At 32.9% G+C, this 24,725-nt stretch overlaps 1 protein-coding gene across 1 annotated transcript in view; it reads right to left on the bottom strand.

Annotated features, from left to right (window-relative positions):
• The window catches only part of LOC115881289 (sodium-coupled monocarboxylate transporter 1), a gene marked incomplete at its 5' end in the record, with an annotated part of 104,824 nt that overhangs the window by 60,666 nt on the left and 19,433 nt on the right, over nt 1-24,725 (bottom strand). Inside the window, 1 exon segment of the mRNA XM_030898714.1 lies at nt 18,267-18,421. Within this exon segment, the coding sequence (XP_030754574.1) occupies nt 18,267-18,421 (155 nt within the window).

Genomic DNA, 24,725 nt, shown 5'->3' with positions numbered 1-24,725 from the left:
TACTGGTGTGTGGACTTTTTACCCAGCATACACGGCGGCTCACGTTCGGCGTATTACTCTGATTTTGGCGTTATTACAGAGTGGTCTCGCATGCATAGGCAATTATTTTTCAAGTGATTATTTAATTTTCATTGCAAACTGTTACTGATCACATTAGCCTTAGTTAATTATTTATTAGTTTATTATAAAAAAGCATAATTATTTTTATTTTTTCTTAAAAACAATATTGAGTTTTTCGCTACTGGAAACAAAAACTATTTGAAATATCTAATTAGAATTATTCAAAAACACTTTATTTTTTTACACGAAAAATCACATACCGGGTGTGTCTCAAAAGTGGCCCATAACTTTTTTATTTTTTCAGATTAAAAAACGACACTTTGACACTTGAATAGAATGACATATCATATTATATGACAACTTTTGGCATTCTAGCTTAAAAAAATCTTTTAAAATTTCAATATTGAGTGCCATGGCTGTCTTAAAAACAATAATTTTTAATCAAGGAGTCCTGGGAAAAATATATTTGATCGTCTAATGTTTTTCATGTCTTGTCTTGTCTGGTTAAAAGATTGACAAATGGTATTTTTAATCATATCTTAATTTTTTCAAATGGAAAGAGGGTGGCTCATTAGTATATTTGGAAAAAGTATTTTTTTACAAATAATTTCATGCCACACACTTGGTATTTCGAGTCAAATTGTCGTTATAAACCGCGTGTTACACTTTCAAATAAATCATATGTGAAACTGTTAAAAGTTGACATATGATATGTCTTTCTACTTTCTACTCAGAGTGTCATTTTCTATCGAATAACGTAACCGTAGTAAAAAAATACCGAGAATGCCATTTAAACATCAAAAGTTGTTGACATTTAATAGTTTCAGCTTTGAATTTTATAGTGTACGTAATTTGTGTTGGAAAACCATGTTACGTACTCATGGAATACTGCACTCGTGCGTAATATTATTTTTTCCAAAACACTCGTTACGTAATATACCTATACTATTACATTATTTACTGTTGGTATTGTTTAGTTTTATTTTTTGTGTTTGTTTTTAATATTTATTTTATTTTTGCTATATCTTTTTTATCTTGCCTTGTCTAAATATTTTTATGTAATACACCAATAAACTGATAGTAAATATTTTCTTTTGTAGATTTACTATTAGGTATTTTTGAAATACCCCACGTTCCCCTGCGCCTTGTCGCACATTGCGATCGGTAAAAATGCGGCTTCTATTTACCCCGGCTTCCACTCCCGTTTTCATCGAAGTCCGGCGTATCGGACGAGGCGGCTTCTGGCTTTTGATACGCGATTTTCAAAGTGCCGATGCTAAGAGACCGAACTTATCCCTCGGTGTGCATTAAGAATAGTGTCTGTTAAAAACCCCGTGACAATCCGAAATTTGTTCATAATTAAATCGAGAAAAATCAATGATGATCAAACGGTCGTAAGTTCCGAGAAATTTCTTCGAGTGTCTTAGACCGTTGGAGGATTTCAATTCCATGTTACGGATGGATACTTCTAGAGTTTTGAGTTCCGCTTTAAATTGAATTCCACTTCCAATGGAAAGCACAACGGTTCTTGTCCAGTTAGTAGAGCGTTCGCTCCTTTTCTAGCTAGATCGTTTGCTATTTCATTGCCTTCTATCCCTTGGTAGGCTAGCACCTAGAGTAGGAGGACTTTCTTTGCCTAATTTGTTCAGCTTCTCTAAACATTCTTTGATCAACTTCGAATTGATGGTTATATACTGAGTTGATCGCTTTTAATGCTTCTTGACTATCGAATGAGAACTAACTATTTCATGTTTCCGATAGTTCCTATCTCAGATAAATTGTACGCATCTTTCTATAGCGTATATTTCTGCCTGAATGATGCTATGGTAGGGTGCCCATTGGTTCTGAGTATATCGTTTTTAAAAACAAATTCTCCTCGTCTACATGATGCAAAAGTATAATAATGTATGAATGTAGCTTAACATTATTTTCAGCGGGTTTTTTTTATTTTAATGTATTTCTTTTTCCATAAAATTTTTTGTCAAACGAATATAAAGAATGTATGTGTTTTCAGGACATATTCAAATTTGCGTTTCAGTATTTTTTATTAAAAAATAAAAAGCTTCCTCTCGCAACAGGAAATACGAGAGAATATTGTCAAGCATCCCTTTAATGTATTTTGTACATGCTTAATTGGACTGGAAAAAAATATGTCGTAAAATATTAATTTCTACATCTCTTCTTCGTATAAGATAGCTGATTAATAATATATTATATTTAAAACACAACATTCGTATCATTTTTTTAAATAATAAATTCAAAGAAAAAAACTTGACAAAAAACTTAAAGCTAAGGGATGTATTAGATTATATTTTTCCTTTGTTTTTATAAACAAAAAAAAATATAAATAAAAAGTCCAAAGCACTGAGAATTTTATTTGTATTGAGGAGTTTAATATATTTTAGAGATTTTTTGTAAGTTTTTCTAAAACATTTTCACTAGGTGAATACTATAAATTAATTTAGTATAGAATAATACTCAAAAATTCGTTTGTGTTTTCATTGAAAAGGTATTAATTGTATTTTTAGTAAGTGACTACCATTAAGGCCAAGCAGCAAGAGACATGGCAACGCTGTGAGGACTAGCAAAAAGACAAAACAACTACTAGAGTACAAAAAGAACCTAGTACGCATAATTGTAGAGGTCGTAAACCTGGTGAGATGGAAGATTTCCAACCACGACTACTGGTGGAGAGGAAGAAGAAACAATAGATCACCTGCTGTGTCACTGTCCGGTACTGGAAAACCGACGCTTTAAAACTTTAGAGAACGGTTTTTTGGCGGGGCTAGAGGAAGCAGCAGAAACCAACATCAGCGACATCGGGAACTTTGTAAAGAGCTGGAAGGCTTTAGCATAAAGAAAGAATGAGAGAAAGGTTTGATATACAATAAACCAATTGCAAAGGGCCCTAGGTCTCCGAGTGAGGGATCAAACAGGATCCCAAACCCCAGAAACCTAACCTAACCTTAGTAAGTGACGTCTAGATATTGACCTCGCTAAAATTATCATCGATTATCATTCCTCAACCCTCTTTGACGCATTTTTTTTCGATCATACGATATTTGAAATTAATGATTACCACATAATTTATTTAAATCATCATCATAATCATTCTCAGCTAACTCAATCATTTCTAAATATGGTGTACCCTCCTTCACATATTTAGATACTCTCTTTGTAGTGGGACCCATTGTTGTCTATTGTCTATTTCTAATATCATGGTCTCAGGTTTGGCCTTTTTCTAAGTCTCTTAATTCCTTGTGGGTACCATTCTGTAATTTTTGTGGTCCATCTATTGCCCGTCCTTCTTGCCAGGTGTTCTGCTCATTGCCACTTGAGATGACATCTATTACCTGGATTTTTTGTCGTATCAACTCTATTCTTTTACGGTCTTACTTGGTTATTCCCAGCATATTTATTTTCAGCATTCTAACTATATGATCGATGAATTGGTTGGTGGAAACCTAAGCTTAAAAATTGGTTACTTAGGTTGCACCTAAGCTTAAAAATTGGCAAGGTCTGGAACTGGTCGCAGTGAAGGGAGAGAACATGAAGGAGGAGTCATGATGTCATTGAGGAAGGAGGGTCATGGTCATGTTCCTCACAATAGGAATTGACCTCAAATCCAAGGAGGCAATAGAGAAAGAGGGGCATATCCTCTATTATATAGATACAGGACAACACCGGTATCAGGTCTAAGGAGAGATCGAGTTAAAGAGGTGGAGAAAATGGAGACAGATCCTCCAGCCTCCACCTCAAGGGTTCCTCAGCCGGAGGCAAGCTCCTCGACTGTGAAGAGGGCGGCACGGAGGGTCAAACTCCAACCGTGGAAGGGTGTGTACCCTCGGAGAAAGAACTGTTGTCAGAGGAGGATGGGAAATGCCCTGTCCCTTCTACAACAGGGGTATGATGGGTTATAGACTGTGTAATGACTCAAAGAAGGGGGCACAATAGATCTTTATTATTTCTACATTCTTTCTTTATTTATTAATTATATTCTTATTCATTCTACATTCTACATTCCATTCAGCATTCTGCGACCAGCAGTTTCCTTATAATGTCCTTTTTAAGGGTCCAGGTTTTGCATTCATAGCTCATGATTGGTAGTACACATTGGTCGAATGCTTTCTTCTTTACGTAAAGTGGCATTCCATATTTGAATATGATTGAGTTTATTCCATAAGTAACTTAATTGTTCAGTTAATTTATTTAAATAAAAACGAAAACTGCTTTACTTCTTAAAACTTATTGCCAATAACTGCCAAATAAAAACAAGTATCAAATTAAATACGCAAAACCGCACAGATCAGTAAAACGGTCAATTTTCCGTTTGCAACCGTGGCAGGTTTTTCTTTGAAGCCGGAGGAAAAGACGAAATTACGACATTAGCAATTAAATAGCGTTTCCGGTGTATTTTCGAACCCCTTTGAAAAAACCGTCCCTAACGAAATTGCTGTAAAATTGAATGCTCCAGCTAATAAGGTGCCTTCGGTCAGTTCCGATCGCTTCACTTTTTTTTCTTTTACTCATTGTTTTCTATTTACTTCAGTCTTTCATTACCTTTTTCTGTCGTTAACTGACACTTTGTTAATTCCTTTTTTTATATTTGAACTAAGTGATGTTACGTAACAGGTTTTATTAACACGATATAATCGTTGATTGAAGAAATAACAAGATGCGCAATCTTATGGCCGATTTCGTGGCACAAAACCTGTCCAAGATACAGGTGGCGTTACCATCAGTCTGTCTGAGAATTTCGAGATTTAGTTTAGCTATGCGCCGCTGCGCGCTGATAAGAATACTATACCGTAGCAGACTGTAGTTCTGCTTTAAGACAGAGTGAGTGCACGGCATATATGCCGTGGTGAGTGGTTGCCGGAGACAGTGTTGCCAGAACTACTGATTGGTTGGGTGGATTTGGGGTACAGTGCGTTAATAATACGGAACTTCTATCATTAACTCTCAACTGGCGGGGTGAATTATTGCACCGCTTATGGCGTGCTGGGGTCCGACGGACCCCAATTTTTTTTCAGTTAATAATACATGATGAAGAGATTTTATAAAAAGCTTTTAACACTGTTTACGATATATTCAAACTTGTGAACAAACAATTTCATTAATTTTCCACAAATTAATACGAACGGACACAAAAATAAAGTAAAACGCATTTTTAGGAATTTTTGACAAGAGAAATATAACTTGGCTAAGAAACCCATAGAAATTAAAAACATATATATTTTATAATTTTACCGTATTGTTAAAAGTACAAACAACTGAAATGTGAAGCTAAAGTATTAAACATAAATTTTTAAACTTTTTTAAATACAGTTCATGCTAATATAAGGTCTGCATTTATTTGGCGCACATGGATCGTGCACATTTGATTCATGAGATTTTTGTTTTTTGTCATTTCTTCGTTGACATATGGTTGACATATACCACACCTTTTTATTCAATTTTCTCTCTTCTATAAGTAAGAGATTCAGAATTGGAGTTATGGTTACTCTTCGGAGAAAAATCAATGTCTCGATGATCTTCATCTCACTTAAGCCTCTTTAAGTTCATCAAACCACTCAATTAATGCTTCCTCAAAATTAGCGTCCCAGTGAGGCATACTTTTTAGACTACCCACAATCCTAATAATGAGACATTCTTGGCGTGGTGGTGCCACATAGACCCCAATGAAATTTTAGCCCCCTCTTGTAGGAACAACACTTGATAAAATCAAGTGCGCCTTTAACAGTTGCATATTGGTACCCTAACTTAAAGGTAAACGGCGCGGCTAGGCCTAATTCTTAAACGTAAACATTTTATAGAGGTTTAAATAGTACTTGGGGTCCGCCCATTCAATTTTTGAAATCCGTAACCCTTATTTTCCTATGCTTGAAATTTAACGCTTAATTTGATACTAAATTAAATAAGAAAAAAATTGGTCCAGTGCGAATCGGACTCGCGCACGAAGGGTTCCGTACCATTCATTATCTATACAACATTAGACACTATATTATTATAAACTTTATTTCCGATTTAGTTGAAATTTTGAATGCGCCTATAAGTAATTTATAAAAAAATGAAGAAACACATTACTAAAAATTGTATTAATCAATAATAAATATGTAAAAATATGTAAAAATTAAAAAAAAAACGATTAAGAAAAAGTCGCCTTGACTAGGATTCGAACCTGCCTTACTACGGATCCAACGTCATAGCAGCGTAAAGTCCTAACGCTTTAACCACGCGGCCACCGAGGATTTGGAAGATTCTATGTAAAATTCTTACTTAAAAGATAATGTTTAGTGAAAGTATTTTTTTATTTATAAACATTTATTTAATTACGTTTTTAGTATTTGTCCTTATAGCGGCAACATAGATACATTATCTGTGAAAATTTCAACTGTCTAGCTATAACGGTTCATAAGATAAACCTTTGTGACAGACGGACGGACAGACAGCGAAGTCTTAGTAATAGGGTTCCCTAGTTTTACCCTTTGGGTACGGAACCCTAAAAAGACTGGCTGATTTATTGACAAATGAGTCTGGCCGGCATCTTGAAAGTTGCAAAAATTACAAAAGTTTTGCTTTTATTTTCCCGGATTTGAAAATTCGTCGCGTGATAAATAATACTAAAATTTCATAGAAACTACATGTCTGGCTGTCATTTACAACCACAAAAGCCCCACCAGACTCACAAGTCAGGTAGTAAAATGAGGAGAGAAAGTTACAAAGTTATTAGCGAATGAAGTTTTGTGAGACTGACATTTTGGTAAAACTATGTTTTTTGAATTCCTGTGGTCTCAAAATCTGGAGAAAAGTGTTTTTTACTATAGTCACATTTCGCCCTGAACCAATACTTTTCCTATCATAAATTATGAAAAGTAAACATATGTAAAGATAACAACAATCGGGGGGCCTGTATAATTGAACATGCCGAATTTAGCGCTCTTAACGATGTTCCACATTAGCCATACTATACGGGGTGCGTCTCAAAAGTGACTCACCCCTATAACTTTTTTATCTTTTCAGATAACAAAACGAGATTTGATTTATTAGTATATGACATAAATTAGAATTGATTGACGTATTCAATTGTTTTCTGTCACTTCCTGTTTCACCGGAAATCACTACAACTTTTGATTTTTAAATGGTACCCCCGGTATTTTTTTACTTTCATTCTATTTAGAAAATGACATTCTAAATAGAATGACATATCATATGTCAACTTTTGACATTTTTGCTTAAAACAAAATTGAATTTTAAATTTCAATCTAGAGTGCCATAGATGTGTTAAAAACACTAATTTTTAATCAAGGACACTTGGAAAATAGATTTAATCGTCTAATATTATTCGTGTCTTTTCCTGGCCAGTTAAAAGATGCCCAAATCGTATTTTTAATCATATCTCAATTTTTTCAAATGGAACGAGGGTCCGAGGGTGGCTCATCAGCATATTTGGAAAAAGCATTTTTTTACGAGTAATTTGGTACCACAACAATAGGTACCGTATGATCGAAAAAAAACGGCTTCCAGTTGGCTGGGAAATGACGATCAATGACATTTCCCATATAAATTTACATATAAAATGACAGCGATCTTCATTTCATAGCCATCGCTGACGCCGTTTTTTCTCGATCATACGGTATTTCGAGTCAAATTGTCGTTATGAATCGCATGTTGCAATTTCAAATAAACCATATTCGAAAATGTCAAAAATTGACATATGATATGTTATTCTATTCATAGTGTCATTTTCTATCGAATAAAGGAACAAAACATCGAGGGTACCACTTGGGTACCATTTAAAAATAAAAATTGTGAGTCGTTTCCGGTGAGCAGGAAGTGGCCGAAACAACATCTAGAATACGTCAATCAATCCCTGAATTTATGTCATATATTAGCCTTGCAAAATCCTCGATTTTTATCTGAAAAAATAAAAAAGTTATGAGAGATTGGCAGACCACTTTTGAGACGCACCCTATATGGCTACCTAATTATATCATGCACTATCATTTTGAGAATTTTAAGATTCTTGAAAAAGGGTGGTGTATGAATAATTTGTCAGTTTTTTCATACCACCTATTGCACCCATTCTCGGTTTAAGCCTAGACTATTTTTTCTTAATTGCACAAATCTATCACTAATAGAACTATTTTTATCGCTGGAAAAGAGTGCAAGAAGATTTATGCTGGCACCCCTTTAATACCTCAGCCTTTCAGAACCCTACTATACAGAATTGAATCTTAAATAAGTGCAAATATTTTGGTGTGGTATGTTTCAACCCCAGAACACGTCTACAATGTTTTTTGGTGAAAAATTTTAGTTAAAAATATGATTTTAACAATATTTTTTAATAATCTTCAAATAGCAACATAGGTAATAGATTAAATTTACAAAAGAAGACCTAGAAAAGGTCCAGTGTTTCATTCATACAAAATATTTTTCTTTATCTTTGAAAGTAAGGAAATATCTCCGGTTATTATTTTTTATCCGGTCACATGGCCTAAATATTTGCAGTTATTTAAAGATACTTTGTATATATAATTGCTTAGAATATCATTTCCGAATAATTCTTTGAGCGCTTGCTGATTGGGAAAATAAATACCGAAATCTTCACTGATTCCTGGACTATTACTGTAGATATAGAACATATATGCATAAGTTTAAATAAATATATTCATTAAAGTTGCTTAGTTTGATTTTATTCGATAACGAAAGGGTATTCTAATATTTCATATATGTATATATGTTATAATAAACCCTAAATGTAAACAGAAAGTTGGGTGGGTTTGAAAGTGTTCTATTTATATATTTATATGTATAATATAAAGCCTGCTTTTATTCTATATAAACGAAAGTAGAAATAACAAAACTTGTACTTGTTTGGGCTATTCACAAAGGTATAGATCACGTAATGAACTACATATGGGAGAGACCAGTAGCTTTATCAGCAATGTCCTTTAGGGAACAAAACCTCTCTCTTTGTATGTGTATATCTGTATTTGACTTTGTATGCTTTGTTTGCATTTGACTTCGGAGAACTAAATTGGAACTAGTTTTAATTTAAGTTACTAATGGCACTTGACTGTTTAATAATACTTTTTATTTTTTTTTTTTTTTTTTTTTTTTTTATTACTTATTTAAATTACTATTTTCAGTATATTTATATTTACATCACTCTGTTTTAATACACTTACCAGCACGAAAAACGGGCAATTTAAAAAAGTTTTTTTTTTTTTTTTTTAGTTTAATATATTTTTGTTTTCTAAATTAAAAGCTAATTATTTGACTTTTAAGCAGTGGCACGCATAGAGATTGAGTCTAGGAGGGTGAGCCAATGTTTAAATAAAGTAATAGATTTAGAATTAGATTTTCTCTTAAAGGTGTTATTGTGACTATGGAAAAAAATATTTTTTGTTTTTTGTTTTGGTTCTTTTTTTTTGGTTAGAATTATTAATTTATTTTGTAACAATATTATTTTATATAAGATTTTCTTGTTATAAATTTCTTGGGAGGGGTAACACCATTAGGGGGTAACCCCATGACCCCTCCCGTATATGCCGCCCTTGCTTTTAAGTATCTCTTTCTAAATTAAAGATGCCAAATATACGAGGGGAAAACAAAATGTTGATATTTTGGTGAAAGTTTAGAGCTACTCTGTGGAATATATTACGAATAAGAATCATTTTATCATTTTATTTGCATCTCTCGATAAGTTTTTTAGTTGGTTTCGATCATAATAGCTTTATCTTTATTGGAGATATTCCTTTTGAAGAAGACACTAACTGGTTTTACTAGTAAGTTATGGTTCCAAAACAGGCTTTCTTGACACTATTTTACAGTTCCGCTTACATGGCACGTTCCATGGAAGTTGCAATTTATTATACATTTTGATGCTGGCAAAAGACGTGCGATGCGACGGCGCGGCGACAGCTTAATGCCCTTAACCACAATAAGTCATAGTCGATCGTCTCGTTTGGATTTTCATGCAGAAGAAGGTTCCTGGAGGTCTAGCATATGAAAGTCTCGAGGTAGTTACTGTATTGTACTTCGTGCACACCTAAATCTATTAGCGACGTAATTTTGATCTCTATCAACTTCAATAAAAATGCGTTCAACAGTGCTTCGTGTCAGATCATTCTGGACGAAATGCAGAAATGGGGTATAAATTCGTCTCTGACTAACATGGTGGCATCTTATCTCTCTGAAAGGACAATTTTAATTGAAGACGATACTGCTAAAAGGTAGATTAACATAACCAGTGGAGTACCACAGGGGTCAGTATTTGACCCAACACTATGCAATATCCAGTACAACGACCTACAAGTGGTTATGCCGGGAGTAACACTAAATCGGCTTTTGCCGATGACGTAGCAATGGTGGTAACGGCAAGACGAAAAGACATCATGAGGTGTTGCTAACGAACTCCTAAAGGTGTGGCAGTGGATCGGCGCAAATGTTTCAAAACCCAGCACCAAGCAAAGGAAACTGAGCGGTTTCATTAGCTACCAGGAAACTTTCTCATATTTCATTTGAGCTTGTCGGTACAACAATTTCACCAAAGAATGCAATAAGATACTTTGGAGTTTGGCTTGATTCAAAGCTCACATTCGGCGAGCATATAAATCAAGTTAAACGAAAGGCGGAAAGAATTTTGACCGTACTGGGTAGGCTGATGCCTAATGTAGGAGGGCCACTTGCTTTCAAACGTAGAATCCTAGCCTGTGTAGCACACTCTCAACTGTTATATGCCGCACCAGTGTGGCACCTTGCAATATCAAAGGGATATATTAAGGCAAAAACTTAAAGCTATATACCGTAAACTAAACCTCAAGATATGCAGTTCATATAGAACAGTCTCTGCTGAAGCATTAAATGTCATATCCGGGATACCTCCTATTCACCTGCTTGTAGAGGAGAGAAGAGAAAATTTCAAAGGGATATCAAAACTAGGATCAAAAAACATACTGATGAATAAATGACAAAAGGACTGGGACCTAGAGAGATATGGTAGGTGGACACGATCTCATATCAGACATTAATGCCTGGTTAGACAGAAGTTTTGGAGAGACAGACTATTTTCTAACTCAGGCATTGACAGGGTACGGATACTTTAAGAACTTCTTGTATGGGGAGAGATTCTCCTCAAATTTGTGTATGTACTGCAAGGAAGTTGACAGTGTCGAACACACACTATTCCATTGCAATGAATGGAAGCAGATTAGAGAGTCATTCCATGGGACAGTGGTGAATGAAGTCTTTAATGCTAAAATATAATGTCAAGGTTGCTAGCGGAGTAGAAACATCACTTGGAGATAGAAAACTACATATAGATGCATTCAAGAAATAATAGAAACCAAAGGAAATAGAATGCGGGGTCTAACCGCATAGACAGCCTTCCAGTTGAAGTAATGCGCAAGCGGTTTCCAGCTGGATAGAGCGTTAGACCGCGAGGAGGGTTTTTTAAGTCGGTAGGAATCCGACACCCAACGGTGTCTTATGCAGGATTTTTTCCCTCCTCCTCAAGAGTCAAAATAAAAGCAACTATAGCGGATCATCCTCTGACCTTAAAACCATCTCTACTAAAAAAGCAACACAGCCAACAGACAATAATGGCCATGATTTTCAATAATAATGACATTCCATACAGGGTGTGGTAATAGTCCGTCGGGCATCTGTAGCTTCTAGAATAAAAAACTTGGGAATTTTGTTTAAGTGTAAACCAAGTAAGTATGTACAAGGATGTATTTCAGAAAAAAATATTTTAAGTTCTATAGGATGGATCAAAAAAGTATGAGTGGATCGGGATTATTTTTTTTAAATGGAAAACCCTGTATATTATTGCATTTTTGGCTTCCCTTCAGATCACTTTACAAAATCCTAAGAAATCCTAATCCTATAAAATAATTAAAAAAATTACATTTTTCAATCTTCATTAAAAAAATATTACAAATACAAGAACTGTCCTGAAACCAAATTATATTAGGTATTTACTTTAGATGGTCTATGCTTAACTTTGCTAGAAATATCGTAATCTTAAATCATACAGGATGTTCAAAATTCTACGCCAAACTTTATGAAATATAAAATAATTTTTCTTTGTTTTTTTTTAACGGAACACCCTGTATATTATTTTATTATTAGATGGAGAATTAAAAAATGAGCATTTTTTGTATTCAAAGTATTTCAAAATTTTTAATGGTTTCGTAGATACACGCAGTATTATTTCATATCGCTCTCTCAATGGTAAAATACGAGAGAAAAATCATTGGGTGGCTTTGATAAAAATTTACTATGGAAAATGCCATATGAAATATAAAACCGCGAATATCTGTGAAATCGTACAAATTTTGAAATACTCTAAATACAAAAAAATCTTCATCTTTTAATTCTCCATCTATTGAAAAAATAATATACAGGGTGTTCCATTAAAAAAAACGAAGAATAATTATTTTATATTTTAGAAAGTTTGGCGTAAAATTTTGAACATCCTGTATGATATACGATTACCATATTTATAGCAAAGTAAGTACAGACAATCTAAAGTAAATATGCAATATTGTTTAGATTTCACGACAGTTTAGTTAATTTTTAATATTTTTTTTTATAACAAAGGCTGAAAAATATATTAACATTGAAAATGTTTCTGTTATCCTATATAAGGGAGCCCAAATCGAATTAAAATGCTACATTTGCCACACCATGACGTCATATATACAAGGGTATAGGAAATCTCGGCTTGTCTCGGCGCAGCGGCGGCAGTCGGCCAGCGCGCGCAAAAACCATTACATCGCTAATTGTTTATTGATATATCTTTATTAGTTTAAAAGCAAAAAATATGGGGTTTGCTTTGATACCTTGTCAAGACATAAGCGAAACTTTTAAATTGTTTCTTTTTTTCATTTAGGCCTTCGTTTTTCGTTAAATGAAAGTTATATTAAAAAAAAATCTCTATTTTTAAACCAAATTTTCGCATGATTGAAATGATTATTCATGTTTAAAGTTTTTTTTTGGTCATAAGCGCTAATGGAAATGTTTTTTTGTAAATAATTATAAAAAATTACTCCCTACGAAGACTTTATTCTGTACTGGATCAAAAAATAAGTATTTGTTTTCTCTATACGGTGGTATTAATATATCGATTTTTGATGATAGTGCCTTTTTACCCTGTTTAATTTTGTACTACTTTCGGAATAAGGGTCCCCATATCATGTACTGTGATGTACTGTACTTCCATCCCTGAAAAATTCAGCTTGTGACACCGAAGTGAGAGGTAACGTCAAAATAAGCTTTAATCTACCTACATCATCATAGGTAGGTGTAGGTACTCTAGGTAAATTCTACCTAGACAGTAGCTGAACTAGCTGACAGTAGTAATTAATTTGTTATCCGATAAGTAGTTGTCATTATATAAGTTTAATCGTCTTATACCTCCTATAACGGTAGGTTTTGGATTTTTCCTGATTGGTTTGTTAAACAAAAATATACTGGGCATATAAATGTCTGTTACAGGTTAATTCGTTAAAGAAATATGTTACACACATATTATTTTAATAATAATAGTATAATAGTAATGGCTATATTATGTTATAACACATTATTGAATTAACAATTGAAAACAGTATTGAATGTACTTATTTTAACCAATGCATTGTTTTGTTTTTTTAATCTCACAAATAAGAAATATTTTATAGTTTTTATTATAAAAAACAGTGATTATACAATTTATTTACACCCCTTACACTGTTTTCTGTAAGGGGTGTAACCAGGAGTATATTTCGTAACCTTTTACGATATAAGAGGGCACAAAGTGTTTTATTACTTAATGCTTAAAATTTAATAATATATTTGTACATAAAATAAAATAGACTAGAAAGTCAATTAATTAATATTGACGTAATTACTAAATAAGTACAAGATTTTTTTTCTAATTATTTTAGTGTATTTTTAGTCACCGAATTATAAAGGAGAGATATCCAACCATTGCATTATTTTACTCACAAATAAATGTTTTATGGTTTTTATTATAAAACAACGATTAATTTATTATACACCCCTTAACCCAAACACTCCAAGGAGGATATTTCGTGACCCCGTATTTAAAGTGGACAAGGTTTATTAGTCAATGTTTTAATTACCCAGCGTCTTTAATAAAAATCTAATGTAATTTTTCATAGAAATGATCTGACATGAAAAGCAAATTTTATCAAAAAACTTTTTGATTATCTACAAGGAGTAAACCGCTGACAAATGTCTGTATACTAATGCCAAAGTAATGCCAAAAATACAAATTAAATACCAAAATTTCTCATATAATGCCCCACTAATGCCAAGCTGATTCCAATATAATACCACTAATACCACGAATAATATGTAACACATTTGTTTCACGAATTAACCTGTAACAATACTGGTAGGTACGTGCACAGATTTTTTCCTAGGTAACTTAAAAGTCGTTAAAAAGTCTAATTATATTTAAAGAAGATATAATTCCAACAAATTACATTATAAGGCCAATAATGCACAAGTAATACCATTAAAATTTTAGCGTTTTTAACTTGTGTAACATATTTCTTTAACGAATTAACCTGTAACAATAGTGGTAGGTACGCGCACAGATTTTTTCGCTAGGTAACTTATTAAGTCGTTAAACAGGCCTATAAAAGCTATAACAACATAGGTAACTAATATTTATAATTTAATTCGAGTTTTAATCTCAAATAATAAATGTTTTTACTGGTGTATTTCTGAAGTGTTCATTATTAAAAGTAGATATTCTTCAAGTTATGCGAAGTAATAAGTAATGTTTCCGGTGAGACCGCGTATATGTCACCGGATTCTGGTTAGTATAAAGACTTTTTCTATAGAAAGAGTTTTTTCTATATTTTCCTTTCAAAATAAGACTAATTTCTTCTTATTCTTTTAAATATTACAGTGTTTCTTTTTCCTAAAATGTTATACTTAATTTTCGCTTAAAATTAAAAAATCACAAATGGAGGAAAATATACGTTATTGAATAAAGTTTATACAAATCACTTTACCATAACAAAAAAGTAAAAACATGTCATGGCGGAAGATATTCAGGTGGCATTTCACACATTTATCTATTAAAATCGAGATTAAAATAATAAACTTGCGTAACATGTTATACACGAGATAGAAAGTTTCAGAATCGATTAATACGCAATACGCTACGCAGTCAACTTATTCCTATGCGCGGATGAGCGTCTTCAAGACTCTTCCTTCGGCCAGGGTCACGACGCCGCCGAAGAGGAATCGGCCTACGTTTGGCTAAACAGGCTGGACACGGTGGAGTACGATATTGGCGAGTCTGAATATTATAAAAATTTGCAAAGTAAAATATGTTGGAAAAATAATTAGTCCATACATATATAAAAGCTCAAAGGGTTTTTTTGTTGCATCCATCCCGCCGAAAGCGCTTTACCAATCTTGATGATTCTTTTTTTAAATGAAAGGTATATATGTGTAGATTTGTTATGAAGTATTTTTATAGTGCTTAATGGCTATTTCTTTGTGTAAAACGACTAAATACTAAAACATACCTGAAAACACCTACACACAATACCTCCAGAAATAAATTAGTTGTCATTGTCAGTGGTGTGTCAGTTAGATTATATATTACGTTTTTAGATATTTTAGAGTGAGTTGATGCCGCCAGCTTTAGATACATAAATATTAGCACAAAGGTTCGTTTAAACGACATTAGTGAATTAGCTACACAAAGCGATTTTAGGAAATTCATCCTCTTAGAGAGTAAAATTATCTCGGAACAGTTTGTTGTATGAAAATTCCTTACTATTTCGTCTAGAAGAATGAAATCCTACAAAAAGAATTAGAAGAAATTTTTGAAATTCATCAACCAAATGGGTAAAGTTAGTAAAAATTTATATAAAACTTGGTGACGTCTGGATTATACACATAAAAATTGGCACAAAGGTAAAGCGAATTTATGAAATTTATACCCTTAGGGAGTAAAATAGGGAATGAAAGTTTGCTGTACGAAAATGCAATACTATAACATTATAAACCAGACAGTATAAAATTTTATACAAGGGTTTATTTAGTGACATCATAACGAAATATATCTTCCTCAATTATCCTTCAAAGAATAAAAAATAACCTATAAAGAGAGTATTAGTGCTCTTAATAAATAAAAAAAAGATGAAAAATAAAAAACATCTATATGTTCACTAGCTCTCTATAAAGAAGTAAAAAATCATTTAAATCAATGCATAAACGATTCGAGGTGTAACGCGAACGTAGTTGCGAGAAAAAGCTAGTAATTTATTAAATTATTTTATTTAACTCATTAATTTTCATTGAAAAGGAATTTTTGTAATTCGCCACTATATTAGTTAAAAACTAAGAAACTCATATCAAATTTAAGTTTTGCGATTTTGACTTATACTTTTTATAAAATCTGAACACATTTTAAAAGAAAAAAAAGTTTTTGATAATATTTGTGTAGATCGACTACAAGTTGTATAACATAAATTTCTACGACCGGTCTACCTAGTGGTCTGCAGCATCGCCTTGTGGTGCAAACGTAGGCCTGTTAATCTGTGACGTGACGCACAACAGCCAAGTAAAACAGAAGCGTGGCTAAGAATTTAGTAATTTAAATAAAAGTCTTTTAGATACAGTAGTAGGTATTAAAAAGTTTTGTGTTTAAATGGGGTTTGCCTTTAACAGTTAAAAAATTATATCGTAAAGTGTAACTTTCCGTAAGAATTCTTTATCTGTCATTGATCATGATCTGTCATCATGTTAACCTGATGTTTTGTATGTTATTTTGTTTTTTTCGAGGATTTTTTGCTTGCTTGTTTTACAGATAGGTGCGACCGCATAATTATTATTGATAATGTTTTATTTAATGTTAACATTACTACTTTTTCAGTGAATCTTTAAATCTGTTGTTTTTTGTTAAGTTCGTTATTTAAACATATGTATGTAATACACTCATATTAACACTAATCATATTTTTACGTTTTTATTCATCATTTTCAATGCCCCCCCGGTTGCATCTTTGTAAAGGACTGTGATTTTTATTTATTTATTTATTAATATCTCTGAAACTATCGAAATATATTTACTCATATCTTAGGATTATGTAAAGTGATCTGAAAAGAAGCCAAAAATTCAATAATACACAGGGTGTTCCATTTAAAAAAAATCATCTCGATCCAATCACACTTTTTTGAGCCACCCTATAGAAGTTAAAATATTTTCCTGGAATACATCCTAGAAAATACTTTAGATTTGCACTTAAACAAAATTCTTAAGTTTGTTATTCTAGGAGCTACAGATGCCCGACGACGCAAGGTTATTAAAAGATAAGGTTGTCTCGTAACTCGATCCGCCATTATCGAAAACTTCATCTACTACGTCATAGGAATGATACCGCTCATAGATAAAGGGATAAAAACTGCCCATATTCCGACAGTGCATTTCCGAATCGACATTCATTGTGTACTTTATTGTTTATAGTGTATGGCGTCAATAGTTTTCAGTTGTTTGATGTGTGTTTTCTTTATTTTATCGTCCATTTATCTCTCTTTGTCGGTTGCATTTTATTTTCTATTCCTTTCATTCTATGATTTTATACGTCAGAGGGATGCTATTCCGCTTCGCTCCTATTGGTCCAAAAGTTACGAGACCACCTTAACTTTTAATAACCTTGTGTCCGATGCACTATTGCCGGATGCTGTATATTATAATATACCCTATTTCAACGGACCCTATTTCATAGGTCTGTTGAATGGGAAAAAAACAAAGGCATAGTTTTAACGAAAAAATTACGAACAAATGTTAGTGTCTTCCTGCGAGCGAATATCTCCAAAAAAATAAAGCTATTGAGATGAACCAAAAAATAAACTAGATAATCCGATTTTCAAATTCATCGCATTTTAACATATTCCACAGGGTGTTCCAAACTTTCACCTAAAAAAAAAGAAGTTGAATAATCCATTAAAATCGGTCCAACCGATTGGTTTTATAATTTTTTTATAATTAAAAGAAAAAAACTGGGCTTCCTTAATCATGAAATTTGGAAGATATCAAGTTTGAGAGCCAAGTTAAATCCAATTTGAGGGCCAAGTCCCAATAATATCATATAGTACAGCCTTTATTTCCGACAGTGTATGAATTTTCTGTAATAAATACTAAAAGAAATTTATCTAACACCAACTTACTTGAAAAAATTTAGTCTTCCGTCCCTCTTGCTGAGATAAAACACGTTTCCCGGTCCGCCTGCTTCCACGCATCCCTGCACTATAATGGCGAAACTGACCGCTATCATGGTCAAGCCCTGCATGACGTCGGCGAGAATGGCCGCCTTAAGTCCACCCTGAAACAAGAACGGATACAATGAGCAAGCGGTTGTTTAAATATTTCACCAAGCTGGGCTTTAAGATAGTGTGCGGTTAATAGAGCTTATTAATATTAGAAGCGGGGTAGGTATTGTTCTGTATGTAGGTATTGTATCTATTCGTAAAAGGGAAATGCTGATTGACATTAACGTTAAAAAATAATAAATTGATAAAATAAATTTAAAATAAGAGTGAAATAAAATATATATTTGTTTTTAGAACAAGCATGTATGAAAATTAAGTTAAATTTTTCATATGCAGTGTTGTTCACCACATACGACACGGAGTATTGTAGCAAACGATTAGATTTTTACAAATTGTAAGTCTTGGGTTCGTAGAGGGGACTTATTAGAGCTACAATTTAAGAAGATTTTTACAAGATGCAGAATGTCCCAAATAAATAAAAAATATCAAAGTTGTATTTTTTTAAATAGAACATGCTGTACAATTAAATTTTTAGTTTATGATTAAAATAAAGGTAAATTTGATTAAGGTTTACGCACTCAAACTTTACCGTTTTTGAAATATTTTCATAATTTTAGGATATTATGTACTCTTTGCTTCAAAGTATATATAAATATTTCAATTGAAGTTTAATATTTATTGAAGTTTAATTATTGATCAGTTATTGCAATACTAAAATAATACTTTACCTCATACAGAGTGTAATAATAATTTCGTTTTAAACGGCAATAACTGTTTAATTTAAATGGGATCGGTTAAATTGGATAGGTTAAAAATTTAAATGCGCCTAGAGAAATGAAGCATTAAAAATATTACCGTATTTTGACAAAACCTAAAATATTTCAAAAACGGTAAGATTAAAAATGCGGTAAACCTTAAATCAAATTTACCTTTATTTTAGTCGTAGAAACTAAAAATGTAATAATATACAGGGTGTTCCATTTAAAAAAAATACAACTTTGATATTTTTGATTTATTTGGGACACTCTGTATCTTGTAAAAATATGTTTTTAAATTGTAGCTCTATAGACCTTCAACGAACCCAAGAAACTTACAATTTCCAAAAATCTAATCATTTATCTACAGTACTCCGTGTCGTTTATGGCGAACAACCCTGTATTATTACTACACTGCTTTTAGTTAGTAATTCTAAAAGTGAACTTTTATCAGAAAATCCACGTACAAATGTCTCGAAAAAAATTGACAAAGATCTATGACGTATTCTATTATCCTGCTGCGCTGACGTAAAGATAATAATAACGGTAGCTAGCTTCACAGACAGCGATAAAACTTCAAACTGCTTCGCTCACCGTTAACTTTATCTCGATAAAAAGTTAAAATCTTCTTTAGCATTAACAATTCCAGTGCTCTGCACTAGCACGTACCGGAGAAAATAGAAAAGTTTTATGAAAATTTCTAGTGGATAAAGGAAGGTTAAGCTTGTATCGTCACGGAAATGTTTAGAGATTTTTTCCTTTCGATAGCCGTCTAATCTGGGCAAGTTTGAATTGGTTAAGTTTGCAAGTTTAGCTATGTCTAAAAATAAAAGCTAGTTTCTTATTTTTACATATCCTGACTTTAGTTCGTTTTCTTTTTTTATAAAAGATCTTCGTAGATTAGAATAATATGGCAATTTACTATTTATCTCGATAAAACTCTAATAATATCTTAACAATCTAATAACATGCACAATAATCCATGCATCTAATATCCTACTTGACTGCATGGGAAAACTATAAGAGCATTTATTAAAAGATCGCATAAATGAGGAGCAAAACCAAAAAGGGGGACTAGCTAAGACACAGTATGGGTTTACAAAAGGATCTTCGACAATTGACGCTATAGCGAGTGTGTTACAAGAAGCCAAAAGAGCAAAGGCTTTTGCATTCCAAAATAGAAAACAATGTCTTCTTGTAACTGTAGATGTTAAAAATGCATTTAATTCGGCGCCATGGGAAAGCATTCTAAAAGCTCTTAAAAAAGAACATTTCACCGTATCTAATCCGAATGATATCTAGCTACTTCACTGAGAGGGAACTGCATATATGTCAAAATAACGCAATGGATATATTGTGTGGAGTACCGCAAGGCTCTGTCCTCGGATCATTATTATGGAACATCTATTATGACGAGGTGGTTTGATTAGAGATGCCACCGAATGTATTACTTGTTGGCTATGCTGACGATTTGGCAATTGTGGTAAACGTAGACTCAGAGGCAGTTCTAGTAATGACAGCAAATACTGCTATACATAGGATTCAGTGGCGTAGCTAGGTAACCAAGGGCCCTGGGGCAAATCAAAAAATGGTTTCTATTTTACGAAAAAAAAAAAAAAAATTTTATCAAATAAAAATATGAAATATACAAATACTTTAAAAAACTTAAGCTCTTTTTTGTGCACTGCAGGGCATGTAATAAAAATATTAAACAGTAACAACATAAATTACAATTAATACTTGGTGTAGGTTTGGCTAATAAAACGAAATATAGAGAAGATTCAAGGGTTTGTTATATAAAGGTCGGGCCTACCAACTGACTAAATAACAATTATTCATTTATTATTATTTATCAACATTTCGTACGGTGTCTACAGAGAGTCTACTTGTGATTGCAGGCGTGGTACCCATAGATCTACAGGCAGGGCAGTCGCACATATAAAGCTGAGCGAACAGTAAAAATATTAGAAAAACATCGCACCCTAGATTTTTGGCAAGAAAGATGGATGGAACCTAGTAGTGTTGGAACTTGGACAAGAAGACTGATCACAGATATACGACCTTGGGTTAATAAAAGGCACGAAAACATGAATTTCTTCTTAACACAACTGATAAGCGGCCATGGCTGTTTCATGTCATACCACTATAGGTTTAAAATAGGAGAATCACCAAGCGGTTACTATTGCGAAAACACACAAGATGATGTAGAGCATACTTTCTTCTCGTGTCCCCGTTGGATAAGAGAGCGAAGGAAACTGGAGTACGAAGTGGGACTGAAATTAGATCCGAACATTATGTTAATCCGATATGGCAAAAAAGATATTAGAAACAAAAGAGGCAGACCTGAAGAGAAGACAGAAGGATTAAACAGAAGACAGAGCTGCACCCTGAAGTAATACTTACCGGAAGTTCCAATATGTAGTGAGGAATAGGATGAGGTTTTTTAGTGGGTGGAAATCCCACACTATATGCCATGAACATCCGATAGATGTCTTTAAAAGGGTTTTTCTCTCCTCGAAAAAAAGAACTAATATCCTAACCATTTTAACTATCTCAATACCTTAACCATCTAAGATTCGTTGATAACAGAGTCATCCTAATAGTCCTGAAGAAGTACAAATACAAATTAATCTAAACAAATACAGCCAACAAAAAAGTAGGTCACAAATGAATTTAACAAAAACTAAAGTAATGTATAACATATTATTAGACAGAAAATACTTTCTAATAACAATACAATTAGGAATAGTAGAAGAAATATTTGAGACAACTCAATACACAGCTCGGGGTCTCTACTACCAGAACTCAACAGAATTATTAAGTTAGCATTGAGTATTTATGGAAAAAACTCAAACATATTCAAATCTAAAATGCCACTTTATCTAAAAGGAAACATCTGATCAATGTTTACTACTAGTCAAATAAACATTATAAGGAAATTGCATGTGGCACAATGCTCAATGGAACGAATTATGGTGGAAATAACCAAGAGAGCCCATAAAGAATAGAGTGGATACGACAAAAGTCGTCCACAGAATCAAATCCTTCAAGTGGCAATGGACAGGACGGCTGCTAACAGAGACACTTGGCAAGAAGGATGGACAACAGATGAACCAATGAAAACTACAGCATAGTAGTCCCAATGAGGAACTAAGAGACCTTAGAAGAAGCGTCAAACCTGTGATAGGACCATGATATTGAAATTAGCTTAGCTTATTAATGTTAGGAAACAGCCAACACCGATGTCATACATTACAAAGTATCTAAATATGAGAGGGAGGCTACAATCTTCACAATAATTGGAGATGGTTGAATAATCTTGAAAATGATGATGATATATTTAAAATAATATCAAATATCGCATAAAATATCTTATCTCACATAGAAAACCCCAGATATACCGACAGATACCTTACTTAATACAATGTCTAAATCGATTACTCCGATTATGTTTTAAAAAATAGCTTTAAGTTATACAGGATTAATAATACTTTGACTAATTAGATATATTATTAGATGAAATCACGTATAGATTACATCTAAAGCTATTGTGTACTTTCCTCAAGGTCGTGGAATGAATTTAATATTAATTTTATTTTCTATTAATAAAGCGAACAAAGACTATCTCGTTAGCGAGAAGATACAGGTAAAGATAAAAATAATTACGTTTTTTGGCCATAGTCAATATTAATTAATTAAATAAAAAGCAAATATCAACATTTTAGTGAAGTACGTATAAAAAGCTTAGAAACGTTTGTCAAAGATTAAAATCTTTAATTATGAAGACACGTGTTAAGGAATTTTATGTTTTACATTTTATTATAAGTTTATTGACATTTAAACTTTAAATCGGATGACGTAGTTAACTAGTTATAACTAGATTTTATTATTACATTTTTTTTTTTTTTTTTTATAAATTTGAATATAATAAATAAGTTTATTTTATAGTTTTATCATAAATTAGGAGCTTTAGCGATATTAACGGTACAATCAATAAAACTATAGAAAAAAAAAAAAAAAAAAAAAAAAAAAAAAAAAAAAAAAAAAAAAAAAAATGGCTTAAAATAACAGCTTAAAAATACCAGGTTTCTTTATTTTATTGCTAAATATCTGAAAGAATATGAGGCGGTCACCTCCGCCAGGCGTATTAACGCAGTTGCAACAATGACGTGCTCGGTAGTATTTCCAGGGTGTTATAACATTTCTAAATATCGATTGTTATCATACCTCTCTAAAAACGGTGGTTGCTTACAAATAAGCGCTGCTTACAAATTGCGATATAAAAAAGCCAAATGCCGCCACTCGTCTATATCTCCATAAATTCCGATCTACCTACGCCCCACCCCTCGATCCGCGTAGATCCTGAATTGCGCAGCAGTGTACAGGGTGCATCTCACTCTACGGGCGTGAGAAGACTTCGTTATGATTTTACCATTTGCGGTCAAAAATAGCAACAATAGAGTGCTGAAAAATGTGTAGTATATTCTTCATAAGTAAACCAACTACACACTAGAGTTCGAATTAATTTTACACTTAAACTAGCATGTACAGTTTGACAAACATAGGAAGAGACTTGGGGATAGCACCAGTCGCGCACACGATAGAGAGGGAACGCATTCGGCGGAAGAGAGATGCAGCTACGCTACGAAAAATCTGATTGAAGCAAATTTGTGGGATGTCCACCGCGCATCGGGGGGCGCTCCCCTATTTTTATATTTCTCACATCTCTAGCTATACTTGTTAAGTTGTACCTGCGACTTCGTTCGCATCGAAATTATTAATTTGTAATGGTGATGATAAAGCAAAGCAAGAATTTCCATTAACATACAAACTGGATAAAATTCTCTCACATTTGCCAAAAATATGCTTTTAAACGTCGAGCAGTTTAAGCAGAATCGTGTTAATCAATTACTCAACTTTTGGAACACCCCAGTTATTTTTTTAAAAATTTCAAAATATGTAAAAAACAAATAAATTATGTGTCCAATCGTTTTCCGAAAGACTAACCGTTTTTAAATAATAAATATTGTGGCCATTTGAGGAGGCGTTTTCACCCTCTTGAATTTGAGATTCGAGCACTCCCCTCCTTATCGCACCTCTACACCCTACAGTCAATCCGTTTACCAAAAAATCAGCTTTAAACGTCAAGCAGTTTAAGCAGAATAGTGATCACTCAGTGGTCATATTTTGAAACACCCTGTATATATTTTGTAAAAATCTCAAAATATGTAAAACAACAAAATAAAATATACGTGTTTAAAGTTTTTTCTCAGCAACTCACCAAAGTTTTTAAATAAAAAATATTCTAATATTTGAGGGTGGTTTCACCCCCTTAGAATTTGAGTTTCGAAAATCCCTTCTTATCGCACCCCTACACCCTAAAGTCAATCCGTTTTCCAAAATCAGCTTTTTACGTCAAGGGCTTTACGCAGGATCGTGATTAAACAATGACCAGATTTTTCAAACACCCTGTATTATTTTTTAAAAAATCTAAAATATTTTTTGTTTATTTTAAAATTTCAGAATAAATAAATACTTTAATATTGAAACTTACTAACAAAGTATTGAAACATACAGCGCCATAATATCTCGGCCTCCGCCC

This window comes from Sitophilus oryzae, unplaced genomic scaffold (assembly GCF_002938485.1).
Source record: "Sitophilus oryzae breed Bouriz unplaced genomic scaffold, Soryzae_2.0 scaffold_1712_pilon_pilon, whole genome shotgun sequence".
NCBI classification, from domain to species: Eukaryota; Metazoa; Arthropoda; class Insecta; order Coleoptera; family Curculionidae; genus Sitophilus; species Sitophilus oryzae.
This window is presented reverse-complemented; position numbering and strand designations above follow the sequence as displayed.